This window comes from Cimex lectularius, unplaced genomic scaffold (assembly GCF_000648675.2).
Source record: "Cimex lectularius strain Harlan isolate CLEC.00 unplaced genomic scaffold, Clec_2.1 scaffold63, whole genome shotgun sequence".
Taxonomy (NCBI): Eukaryota; Metazoa; Arthropoda; class Insecta; order Hemiptera; family Cimicidae; genus Cimex; species Cimex lectularius.
The window spans coordinates 1618853-1631579 of NW_019392694.1; the positions used below are offsets into that span (position 1 = coordinate 1618853).

The window sequence follows — 12727 nt, forward strand, 5'->3', positions numbered from 1 at the left end:
TTCACTTCCTTCCTTCTTCACCGGTACAAAGCAGTATGCATATCTTTAAATCATCCTATTTAGCCCTGTTGTAACAATTTCTTTGTTCATACAGCATTGATATAAATAATTTAATTTTAGGTTTTTATAGTGCAAATATGCACTTCAAAACAACAAAAATCAGCCTAATTGAAATGTAGATTGCATCTCTAAGAATCATCTACTTTTTATTTTAATTGTCATATATTATTGAAAATTGACATAAATTAATAGTTTTTTTGTAGTTTAACAACTGTGGTGTTAATGTATAACAATTCAATTTAACAGAGCAAAGTGAGGAAACAACTTCAATACATCAAATCAAAACTAAAACTTTTTCTTTGTCATATACTTATTAACCTTTATAATTACTATTTTAGTTAAATAAATGATAACTAAATAAGTTATCATTGTTTAATGTTAGTTTACAAAACAAAAGCCTCTTTCTAAATGTGTAACTACTTGAGAGATTTCCTCTTGAGGACTGTGTGGTGACAGGGTAGTTTGGTCATTTCCAATCATTTGGGTCTGTCATCTTCAGTGGTGGATGTATAGGGGCTTAACCATACTTATATCTCTGTCAATCATTATCGTACCTACCATTGAAGACAAGAAGCCAAAACGCATCTGGGTGACCATTTGTTTACTACCAATTAAAATTTAAGTATGAGCACATCCAACTACCCAATGGACCAGGGGGCAAACCAGTTTACAATTTTTTTTTCTTCAAATTATTCTTAATTAAAATTGCATGGGTTATGCCGGTATTTAAACCCAGAACCGCTATTATAGCAAGTGGTCTTATCGTCGAGCTGGGGTGCATATTTATGATGATTGTTTTGCAGATAATGGTACTTTCTTAAATTTTGTCATTACACATAGAAATTTCTCAATCTTTTTTGCAATTTTGTACTGAATTATTTACTAGAATAATAATTTTAACTTAGAAATGATTTTAGATGGGGTTTTAACAACATGATCTTATTAAATATCTCTATATTTCATTGATAAAGCTAGGTTTGCCTTCAGGCAATTTTTGATTTGTATTATTTCATTTTTAAAGTTTCATTGTTGAAGTTTTTACAGCAAGATTTTTTTTTTTAATTAGTCAGTTTGTTTTAATGATGGTATTTCAACTTCAAGTTGAACCATCAGGGTGCAAGTGTTTTGAAAAAAAAAAAAAAATTGTATGCCGGGTTTGAATTCAGGGCGACTGGATTCGAATCCAGGACCGTTACCTTAGTGATGAACACCTTATAAACGCCTTACCTGTTGGGACTGATGACCCCCCCCCCAATTAGTCAATTAATTGTATGAACAGTGTGGTATATTTAAATATAATGTTTAACAATAAATCCTGTTTTAATTAATTAATTTTAGTGAGTTATTAAATCAGGATGGTGAAGACCGTTGAGATAAATTTTAACAGAACAAACAGAAAAGTAGAAAATTATCACTTTGTATTTTGAAGTATATTATACCGATGTATAGTTGCTATTTACAAAATTAAAAATTGCTTAAGTGTTTTCTACATGTTTGCTAGATCAACTATTAACTATATTAACGCTTAAGACAAAGCCAAGTGGTATTAAACACCTGCTGAAGTGGGTTGGCACCTGGAGTATCTTCGATTATCGGCAAATGCCATGAACCTTCATCTTCACTCATATGGACTTCCATCAAATAAGGCGGTGGTTTCTGAATAAACAAAAGTTAAAAAAAAATGAAATGCAATAATAAATAAAAGGACAAATAGATATATACCCGTGTGTAAACTCGACCATCATCTGTTACATGGTTTATATAAATCTGGTGTTTTTGTTGCCATTTAGAAAAAATATATTTCAGCCTTTTGTCTTTCAACAAAAACTTATGACTTCTCATCTGATCTTTCGATACGAAATTCGTTCCTATTCCAGAGTGCATTGCTGCATGTAGTAAATACGGGTCATCAGCAGAACTACAAAATTAATTTAGAACTCAATGACTACTATATTCAATGTTATAGCTAGTTAAAAAAGATACATTACTTATTATCAATCAGAAATAATCCAGTATGGGACCTGATGTAATTTATTTGCTGGGCTGGCCATTTCAGCATATGCCTTCTCCCAAGAACTATTATTTTTTTATTTTTTCTAACAAAATGCTGCACGACATTTCTCAGCTAAAAAGAAAGCAATGTTAAAACCAGAATATTTATATTTATTCAATTTTTAAAATTTAGTTTTAGGCATGATCAACAAATAATCTCTACCATTTTGCTACAAATCTTATTTTTTTGGAAATCTCCATTTAGCTATAATTAATCTCTGTTAATCATATCATCTCATTATTTTTTGTTACAGTACAAATATAATTTATTACCAATTCTGAATATGATTGTGTGCCATACTTATTGCTACCATATGCAATGTTTAGCCCATCAAGTACAACATCAACTATTCCCATGTTGTCCAAAAACTTATGGTATTTTTGTAATTCTTGGGGTTTAGTTTTTAAAAAAATGTCATTCCCGATAAGAACAGGGTTCAAAAACGCTTCCCTCAGGCTATCAAATTCTTCTTGAGTCAGTTCCACGTTCTTTAAATATTTGAGGCATTTTCTGCACTTTCCTCTAAAAGACAAAAAAAAATATATATATGTTTAAAGTTTGACAATTGTCTACATTTCTGAAAAATATGTAAAAATGGCGAAACAATAAAACTTACTCGGGTGTTACAGATGTGAGGCTTGATTGTTTTCTATCTCCAGTCAACTCGGTGTGTCTCCTCATGAGCAAATTGGCTAATTCGATGTGTATGTGCTCATTGTATTTTTCAAGCCAGTGCACTATCTCATCCAGCCTTTCCATTCTGTTTTCTTTAAGGAACGCCTCGTAAACTTCAATAGTTGGTTTCCTGTTGTCTACCATGGCCTCGTCCATTAATTCCCATGCTAAGTTGTCATCATCATTTCTCAATGCAGCAGTAATAAACGCTGAATACATCTTCTGACTTGGAGGAACGGTCAAACGGCATAATTTGAATACATCTGCGATCTCCCTCCATTTGTCAGTTATCGACAGGCCTAATATGACGTTCTCACAAGTGTTACTGTCCAATACTTCGTATCTTTCCAAAAGGTTTTTATAAATTTCGTATATAACATTGTGTTCCTCTTCTGTGCACTTTTCCCTGCAGCTGTAGCACAATCTTAAAAATTTATTCGCCACCCCAATGTTTACATCTTTGTTGCTTTGATATATATGATCAAACAGCAGTTTTCCAACTTCAAAAACTTTCTCAGCGCCACATACTGATAAGAAGTGTGAGTTAAAATTTTGTTTAGTAATGTAATGGCCTTTTGTGACGACGAGGGACATCAACTCTTCAATTTGATCTATCGTATTAAGTCGTTTCTCCCTAATTGCTTCTTGAATCATGCTCTCCTGATCATACTTATCATAACTCCTGGTGTCTTCCTGCTGATGCCAGGTACCCCTATGATCATATCTATTACTTTTTTCCTTAGGATTAACATTTTGGGATAGCAAAGATGAAGTGTGGTATTGGAAATTATGAGACTTTATCTGTTTGAATACTTTGGTTTGGGCATTTCTGCTTATGAGAACGGTCAAGTTGCCAATGTACTTGCAAAACCTCTGGCCCTGAATAAAAGACATCAAATCACTTGCACTTTTCAAAAATCCGGCGAATAAAATACTCAAATACTGGTATCATTCAATAAGAGAACACCTATCCTTTTTCAACCTTACCCACGTGCTCATGGTGCTGGTGCTGCTATCTATTTCCAAATTGAGTAACTTCTGAGGAAGAGACAGGTTCAAGAGCTTATTAATATAAATGAGGGCTTTTGTTCATTTGGTAAATTTATTTTAACGATAAAATTAATTATGGTTTAATAAAAATATTATAATTATTGTTTAATAAAAATATTATGGTATGGTCAAAATACACAGAAATTTATTAATAAGTTACACATGTTGAAAATACAATAAAACACTATAAAATAGAAAACTGTTAAAGAATTTAAGTTGATGGAGGATGTTAAAGAATATTATTACATATTTTAATATTTTGGATTTTGACATGATCAATAATACAATAAAATTACGAAAGAAAACCTTAGTTTTTGTTCTTACAAGCTAAACATCTTATCTTACAAAATTAAATGGTTTTATTTCTTTTTTCACCACCTTTTTTCTTGAATAATACAATCCTTTTGAGTACTTGTCAAAGAATGGGTTGCGAACTACAACTCTATACCAGTAGATATTTTCTGCCGTGAGCACAAGAATCGCCAAGACGTAGCCAGCCAACAAGGCGACAAGCGCGCCATAAAACTTTTTCCAGTCCATCAAAGCCTTTATTTCGACTTTGTTCAACGCGGCCTCGGCCACTGCGGCTTCTATCATCATATCTCGGAGCCACTTTTTGACTAAACCAGCCTCAACAACGCGCTGGAGGAACACGTCCACTTTGGGTTTGATGGGTGAATTTTTCTGAAGACCGAGCGAAATGGGCATGTTGATTACACAATCTCCCATTATATGAAGGTCTTTGTCCATCCCTGCGCTTGATGTAGAGTTCACATTACCTAAATTATGACAATATTATTGTAAAAAAAATATTTAATGAATTTTACATTTAAAGTAGTCCAAATAATGCAAAATAAGAATATGATCTAAGTTTTATATTACACAATCAAATGTGGTTTTATTACATTTGATTTAAATCATAAATATTCAACAAGAATAAAGTTTAAAATGAGAATGTTAATTTATATTAATTTTATTAACTAATTACCTTCAGTATCATTTTTCATCGAGAGTTCAATTAGCTTTTCCTTTACTTTTGCGTGGTGGAGAAAGTAAATGTTTTCGTAATATGCAAAATCTCCGTCTGCAACTTTTGAAATCGCTTCATCCGGGTCATACATAACTTCAAATTTTTTCCCCACTTTCTGGCCAGCAATGTCCAGAGATGTTGTGAAAAATTCTTTATTTTGTTCTCCCCAACCACCACAGCCTATTGGGCTTTCGGCTAGCTCTTCAAGGGTGTCGATCGTTACCCTTGAATTAAAAAAAAAAAAAATTGAGTGAAAAAATTTCATTTTGTATATTTCCATAAAGTGTTACTTCTGAGCTGGTTTTGCCAATATAGCAGTCATGCTGGATCTGTAAGCAACAGTCACGAGTAAGCAATAAATCCACCACCAGCCAGTCATCATTCTTAATGACCATCCTGAAGGCATCTTAGGTAAAGAAACAAGTAGAAGCATACTGTACGCATTGAGAAGGCTACTGTCCATCTAATTTAAATAATAATACATTTAATACATATCTTAATTATCCATAAACTTTATATTTAAATAAATTATAAAGGAATAATGTTAAGAGCATTTTAACCAAAAGGAAATATGTAGATTGGTCATTTCTGACCCTTTGGATCTGTCTAGCCTTAATGTTTTGGCCTGTTTTCTTCCATGCTCAGTGGTGATTTCGTATGATTAATTACCAAGTTTCAGGTCAATCATCTCACAATTTAAATTTTACAAAATTAACACTTTTTTTAAATTTTTATTATTACTTGGTCAAATAAATAAAGGCCTTCTGATCCATCGTCATCTCTCAAGGCTGTAAATGAGCTTCTAACTTGGACAACATTAATATTTCTGTCATTCCACAATAATATAAGATCTCTCCAAAAACTGTTGCCCTGAGCTGTCCTCCCTTGACGGTTCAACTCAAAGAAATCTTGAAATTTAGCCAGCCCAAAAAGGATAATGCTGCAGATGAACAATGTCAAAATAATAGCTAGCCACATATTAAGTCTAAAAAAACAGTACAATAATTTATTTCTATTTTGTCCTTGGTAAATTGAATTTTACCTAAATGGAAGAATCAACGTCTTCCATGAATTATCTGTTGTTGATTCAGGCGTGATGAATGTAAAACATTGTGTAATGTAAGGCCTACTTAGATCCATCAGTTGCAAGTTGTAAGGTGTATAGACAAAATTTCCTAGAACTATGTCTGCTCGTCCTGATGTAACTTCACCAAGCAGGCCAGAATAAGTGCCATTGAGTTGTTTCGTACCCCATGCCTCAACTCCTGCATTGGCAGGTTCATATATTGTCACATTGAAATTCATCGCTTCAGACAAACTTCTTAATATCTGAATTTTCAGTCATTATTATAAAATAAGTTTTATAGATACGATTACATATATTTACTTGGATTTCTAGACCATCATATTTCATCAACTTCTTATCTGTCCCAGATATTAAATACTCTTTGGCAGAGTCACAATTAAATGGCTTTTTGACTACAGATGGCATATGTTCTAACACAGCCACTCGCAAATTTTCATTACTCAAATCGGAAGATTTTTCTTGAAAAAGATTTTTATTGTACTGAAAAATATCAAATATTTATTTTCTGTGTATTATTTTTGTTATTTCGATCTCTAAGTCACCTGAAATTTGCCCATTTTCCAACTGACAATTCTTTTTGTCAGGTAATTCCCCTCCATTTTCTCTGGAAAAGGTACCGTACTTATATCGTACCTTCGGCTGTCTGTGTATTTTTTCAGAAAAATAACGTTTACAATTTTTTTCCAAAGATATTGCACTTCAGGTCTGAAAAGCCTTGAATCATAAAGCATTACGTACTTTGCCCTCGTGTCTAACACACGATGCCTAAATTAAACAAAGAAACGTGTTAAAAGATTTCATGTACGATTATAACCAGCCTGTGCGTATAAATCACCTATCTCCAAATCGAAGAAATCTCGACACTTGGTCTCCGTTGGCAATCAGTATTACATACACATTACAACTTTTCTTTCTGGCTTGTAATAATGCTGCCAAAGTTTTAAAATTTGGAGAAAGCAGATCTTCATGATCTTTGATTAGTATCTAAAAATTTTATATCAGATTTTATAAACGCCATGAACTTGCATGACTTACACAACATACTTTTAAAATAGGTATTTTCTTAAAAACATCAAAAAATCCTTTCCTGAAAGCATCATTGTAGTAATTATCTGATACGATCGTGAGACAATTAAGCTGATACTTTAATTTTTCACCTATATCTGTCAATAGCCATGGAAAATCATCATCAGCACTGTACTCTTTCATTCTTAGGTACAGTTTTTCTGATATCCTGAATAGGAGAAAAATTTTAAGTTTTTTTTTCAATAGTTAAAAACATTACAGTTACTCACATCTTTGTATTATTATTTATATTATTACAAAACACAAAAATGAAAGTGAGATTGATGACAAAAATCACAGTGACCGCTTTACCCATTATTTTATCACTGAATGATACTGGAATGGCTGAGTGGCATTTGCATGTTCCTTCCTGAATTGACTTTTTCAAGAGAAGTGAATGAGCCCAATCAGGGGAATTGCTTACTTCTCTGGACTTAATTTTATCCTAGTTAATAATTCAATGGCACCTAGTTTACTACCATGTTTTTTCTTTTTACAATAAAATCATATTCAACTACTTGTAATTATGGAAAAATTAAAATTAATAAATGAAAAACTGAGGATGTCAGTTGATCACAACTCTTCAGATTATGTATAAAATGATTTATCATATTAAATATAAGTACTATATTGTTTCATTTTGTTATTGCATTATGAATTCTACATTTTTTAAAAATAATATTTACAATTTTTTGCTACTTTACTCTACAGTTATATCACTTGTACTGTTGGTTGTTGAACAATATGCTGCAGTATGAAATTTTCTTTATTAACAGAACGAATACAATATCATACATACACCTATGCTATTCACTTTCCTCTCTAGGGAGGGATCGCAAGACTAGTGGGCTTTAGATGTCTTATTAGACTATCGGGAAAGGTGTCGGACTAGTGGGTTGGGATGAGAGTCCAGTTTTATGGAAGAGTCTGTATCAACTTCTTGTGGATTCGAAGGTCTATGTGGTTTGATATGAAACAGGGAGCTTGGGCAATGGTTTGAAAGATTTTGGACTGGAGTAACTGGATTACTTGGGGGTTGAACCCCACGGTTTAATTCAGCACATTTGGTTGTAGTAGTGATGTGTAAAAGAAGCGTTTGTATTGAAGTGAGGGTTTCTTTCTGTTTCAGTAGTTTATATTGTACATTCTGTTCTTTTGGATTGAGGGTGGGGCTCTGAGTCTTTTGTCGATGTAAAGACCCAAGTAGTGGACAATGTGTGGGAGTACTGCATCGAGATTGATAGGAATATCTTCAGTGTAATCAGAATGGGACCAAGGATGATGCCTTGCAGTCACCCATTTTGGCATAGTAGATGGGGGAGAAGGTTGTTCCAATTTTCCATCTTAAGGCCGGCTTCCACAGTCAATTGAAAGCTTGCTTCAAGATTCTCATCATTATTCCTCCAAGCAGCAATCCTTCCATTCAAGGGAGGATGTGATGATGTCTACCACCCTGTGGCACTGATAAATGGTAAACTGGTGAGCCTGAACCCAAACTGATGGGACAGAATGATATTGGAGCTATTAAGTACGGTTTCTTTTGTCAGTGTAAATTATCAAATAGAGATGACAGGTTACTTGTAAAGGAATGTTATTGTAATAAATTAGAGGAGAGGTAATAATGGGAAGAGACAATTGCTGGGATTTAATTTCGTTGAGTCTGATTTTCAATTTCTTGAACCATTGTTCCAAACAGGACAGATGATGGTCCTGGAGCTTTCTCAAGGCCACTACTGGGTCTGGGTTTGCTGAAAGCATTGTGTGAGTCCTGTATCGTGATTGATAAGATTGTCTGCAGTGTATAAAGAATAGAGAATGGGACCAAGGATAAACCCTTGAGGAACACCTGCTTCGGGATGGTACAGGGTGGAGGATGTTACAATTCATTACTTGAATATATCTATTGGACAAATGGATTTTAGGATGAAGTAATAAGTGAATGCTAGGATGCCCTTGAGTTTCTAAAGCTTAGGTGCCACACTCGATTGATTCTTGCCTCATGACTAAGAATGCAACCAAACAGTGTTCATTCTGCTCAAGGGATGTCTACCACGTTGTTGAATAGTAATGACCCTCTAATTGATGGGATGGAATGACTAAAGAGTATTTGATGGGATGTCATTTGCCAATATAAAGTCCAAATAGCGGACAATACTGGATGCTGGTGAGGAACAGACGTGTAGTATATTGTATGTGAGATGATTTGGCTGTTGAACGTTATTTCCTGCGATTTAGTTGGACAGATGTTCCTAGTTTTCAAAGGCCACTCTGGTCTGGGCTTGCAGAAAAGATGGTAGTATCGTAATATTAAATTAATGAGAAAAAAATGGTGATTTAAAAGGATCCATGAAATCAATATTGACTAAATTTCCTTTTATTTTTGTGTATAATATCTGAATACAACTTGGGAAAACTTCACTATTCCATAATGTAATATTAAATTATCATTAAAAAACATATAAAAGAACTTTATATATATATTTGTTTTAACAGGTAAAGTTTGATACATTGAAGTACATTATACTATTTCCTATAATAATTTTTTTTTCATTTTAAGAAAATAAATAATTATTATTATGATCTGGTATAATGAATAATATTCAATAAAAATATTGTCATGTATATTAAAAATACATATGTTCGTATGCATATAAACTCTGTTATAACTAACAACATTAAAACATTTGGACACCTAAGGTACTATATTGATTTTTAAAATTTAGTACAAATACAATAACAATTTTTTTTTAATAACATTCATCCATTTTGATAAAACAAATTACAATCGTATTATTAGCTAATTAATACATTTTATCAGCTATATTCTAATAAAGCAATTCTGGTTAAACAAAATAAAAAATTATGATATAGTAAAACTTGCAACAAAATTTAAGCAAATTTAAAAACTATATTATTGACTTAAAAAAAACGGATACTAGTATAGTAATTTATTAAATGAATAAAAAGGTTTTCCAGTTATGCTATAATTATATTTGAGCATGTTTAACACTTTACAGAGACAAGAGAAAAACATAGGGCTTAAAATTAGGGTACATAAAAAAAATGTAACGAAGTGAAATTCATTAATTAAAATTGTACTCTGCTTAAAACAAGAATCATTGTTAAAAAAAAAAAATAATAAAATGGTTTGAAAATATTACAATTATAGCCCTAGGTATCTTTATTTCCGCCCATTCTTTGTTATAATAAGCTCAATTTTTTGTTACCTGTACAAATAATTTAAAAAAATGAATTCGTAATCTATTATAAACAAACTCAAAGTACATTGTCAGGTCCATTTTTCCTTTCTTCTTCTACCCTCTGCCTAGTTCTGTTGAAAGCTTCTGTTTTTACAAAATCCACCTCTTTATAAACCGTATTGGAAGATTCAGAAGTAGAAGGATTAGTAGAGTCGAGCGTGTCGAGGTCGAGATCTAGATACTGGATTTCTTTTTGTTTTCCACCTCTAATACTCATCGGGGCGAAAGCAGAAAAACAAGCATTTTCAAGGGCCTGTTCATGACTCTCAGGTGAAGTGTCTGCGTCACTGTTTTCAGTAAATGGCAAAAGTGTAGGTGAATGGCCAGAATGAATCCTTGTATTTTTAGAGTAATCATTTCTTCTTGGAGGAGCGCTCAGTTTGAGCGGTACATGATCGTCTTTAGCGCGCGCTGATGCTGAGGGTTTTAAGTTCCTCAAAAGATTCAGGTCGACGTTAGGTTGAAGAGGTGAAGGTTCGTTGGAGATGGATTCTGAAGTTTTACGCCCCGGTTTCAACCCTCGGTTGACTGCAGGAGGATTTCCCGAGTATAAAGGACTCGAAACATTGGAATATTGAGCACTGGATGCTTCTGAGTGAGGAGAGGCCGGTTCGTCGTTATAAGCGAAATCATACCTGAAAACCGTACCGACTTGACTAGGCGCTGCATTAGTGTACCAATGTCGTGATCTGGGAGCCGGGACTGGATCGATGTTCTCTTGTTCACCGTTTAGATGATGAGATCGGGGAAAATCATACATTTCATTTATCACATTTTCTGTACTGTGGGTAACCTCGTTCTGGACTGGTTCGTCCAAATTGGAATACGTATGGATGTCGTTAGCATCGTGCAAAACCAAATGCTGTGGTTTCGGAGGGTGTGGTGGAGCTTCGGGTTTGGTATACCTCCTTTTTCCAACGATCAAAGATGGTTTGACATCTTCAACAGAACTGTCTGACGGGTGGGGAAACGTATCCCAGTTAACGGAAGGCCTCTGATTTGGCCATTCTTCATCTGTAAATACACTTTCGACATCTGTCCCAGGACTTTGGAGCGGAGGTGTCGCCGAGAGCGACCCCCTTAGTTCAAGATCCCCAGGAGGCTGTAATCTACGCGGCGAATCATAAAATTCATCATTGTAGTTATTATGGACCAATGGCTTTCCGGTTATACATTCACTGATCGGAATATAAGGGCCTGAAGCTGTGCTGGAAGGTGATACTGGTGGTGACTCAGCTACCTGACTCAGTTCCTCGGCTAAAGAAGAACTTTCTTCAGATCCGAAAGGGCACACATTTTCTTCCTGAGTGTATGCTTTCAAACCGCATACATGGCATACGCATTCCACCCATTTGTTCATGTCCTCTTCCGTCTCCGCTGCAAGATAATAAGTCCTCTTCGGAGTGCGCACGTCGAACATATAACGATATTTATGCTTACTGCTTTCGAACTGGAGGCCCGCGTCGACTTGCTCGCATTGGTCTAAATCTATCTGGCCCTTGAGCGTCCGGCAATTCTTGTCTGTGTAGTAAAATAGAAAATACTGGTCTGGCAATTCCCCCGAATGTCTTAGGACGAACCAACGCCTCCTCCAGCGGGCTCTCCAGATCCTCTTTGCGGGCGGAGACTTGGTAAGCCAGCCCTCGTGAACTATTTCCAAATTGTCTTGCTTGTTAGGCATCCCAATGGTACTTAATACTAGTACGCACCCGTCTCGGTTGATTCGGCCAAACAGCGACTAAATCGGAAAACGACTCGACGATTGTGAGTCAACACCTTGTTGACGTTATGACAACCAGATAAGAACTGCAATAGTCGCCTAGGATAGGTACTGTGTCCGATACAGGTATCGATACTTGTATCATTTTCCATTTCTTTTGCTTGGAACATAGAATGTAACTAAAAATCGATTTTGACGTTCATTCTTAAACACACTAAAATACTGTTTCTTAAAATAAATCATTCCTGTTATATTGTTTACGTATTGAAATAGGGGTTTATAACAAAAGGTGTAAGCTTTTATCAACCCTTTTTTCTCCTATAAAAATGCCATATTAAAAATAAAATTTAAAAAATAATAAAAATAAAACAACTACAAAATGTCTACTTTCATTGCTTACAGTTTACTTGCAATTAGTACTTAATTGCTTAATACACAATACTTCCTTATGATTTTTAAAAAAGCATAGGCAACTGTCAACATGCTAAAAAGCTATACTTTGACTCGATTAAAATCTACTTTTTACCGATAATTTAAAATATTTATAATTTTTTTAACCCAGAAAATGAGGGTGTACAACAGTTTCCAGAAATTTTCCAAAGAAATTTTCATTGACCTGCTTTTTGCACTGCCCTTGTTTTAAAAATCATATAAATTGCACGGTTTAGTATAGCATAGTCTCAATGCTATACAATGTTTGCAAAATACATCCGCATTTATCAAAAAT

At 34.1% G+C, this 12727-nt stretch overlaps 3 protein-coding genes across 3 annotated transcripts; all 3 read right to left on the minus strand.

The window, feature by feature from the left end:
- Positions 1 to 1461: 1461 nt before the first annotated feature.
- On the minus strand, positions 1462 to 3793 carry LOC106674270 (mitochondrial ribonuclease P catalytic subunit). Its single transcript, XM_014406893.2, has 5 exons — positions 2730 to 3793; positions 2386 to 2635; positions 2049 to 2185; positions 1783 to 1978; positions 1462 to 1716 (listed from the first exon to the last, which is right to left on the minus strand). The coding sequence occupies exons 1-5, from the start codon at positions 3680 to 3682 to the stop codon at positions 1579 to 1581; spliced, it is 1674 nt and encodes a 557-aa protein (XP_014262379.1). The 5' UTR covers positions 3683 to 3793; the 3' UTR covers positions 1462 to 1578.
- Positions 3794 to 4128: 335 nt separating this feature from the next.
- On the minus strand, positions 4129 to 8328 carry LOC106673975 (glutamate receptor 1). Its single transcript, XM_024225972.1, has 10 exons — positions 8165 to 8328; positions 7000 to 7189; positions 6791 to 6939; positions 6498 to 6720; positions 6256 to 6435; positions 5911 to 6197; positions 5610 to 5853; positions 5159 to 5331; positions 4827 to 5092; positions 4129 to 4617 (listed from the first exon to the last, which is right to left on the minus strand). Exons 1-10 carry the CDS (start codon positions 8326 to 8328, stop codon positions 4175 to 4177), a joined length of 2319 nt encoding a protein of 772 aa, XP_024081740.1. The 3' UTR covers positions 4129 to 4174.
- Positions 8329 to 9432: 1104 nt separating this feature from the next.
- Positions 9433 to 12101, minus strand: LOC106674180 (GRB2-associated-binding protein 1). The gene has a single exon (XM_014406756.2). The coding sequence runs from the start codon at positions 11959 to 11961 to the stop codon at positions 10297 to 10299; it is 1665 nt and encodes a 554-aa protein (XP_014262242.1). The 5' UTR covers positions 11962 to 12101; the 3' UTR covers positions 9433 to 10296.
- Between the last annotated feature and the right edge of the window lie 626 nt (positions 12102 to 12727).

What these genes read in the sequence shown, in the direction of transcription:
- LOC106673975 (XM_024225972.1), bottom strand. Translation starts at nt 8,328, where the DNA reads ATGCCAAAATGGGTGACTGCAAGGCATCATCCTTGGTCCCATTCTGAT. An exon ending in TCAATCCAAAAGAACAGAAT is followed by an intron (nt 7,190 to 8,164) that starts GTACAATATAAA and finishes TCTCCTATTCAG; the next exon opens with GATATCAGAAAAACTGTACC. An exon ending in GCCTTTATTTATTTGACCAA is followed by an intron (nt 5,332 to 5,609) that starts GTAATAATAAAA and finishes TATTTAAATTAG; the next exon opens with ATGGACAGTAGCCTTCTCAA.
- LOC106674180 (XM_014406756.2), bottom strand. Translation starts at nt 11,961, where the DNA reads ATGCCTAACAAGCAAGACAATTTGGAAATAGTTCACGAGGGCTGGCTT.
- LOC106674270 (XM_014406893.2), bottom strand. Translation starts at nt 3,682, where the DNA reads ATGTCTTTTATTCAGGGCCAGAGGTTTTGCAAGTACATTGGCAACTTG. An exon ending in CTCACATCTGTAACACCCGA is followed by an intron (nt 2,636 to 2,729) that starts GTAAGTTTTATT and finishes TTTGTCTTTTAG; the next exon opens with AGGAAAGTGCAGAAAATGCC. An exon ending in ATGGTCGAGTTTACACACGG is followed by an intron (nt 1,717 to 1,782) that starts GTATATATCTAT and finishes TTGTTTATTCAG; the next exon opens with AAACCACCGCCTTATTTGAT.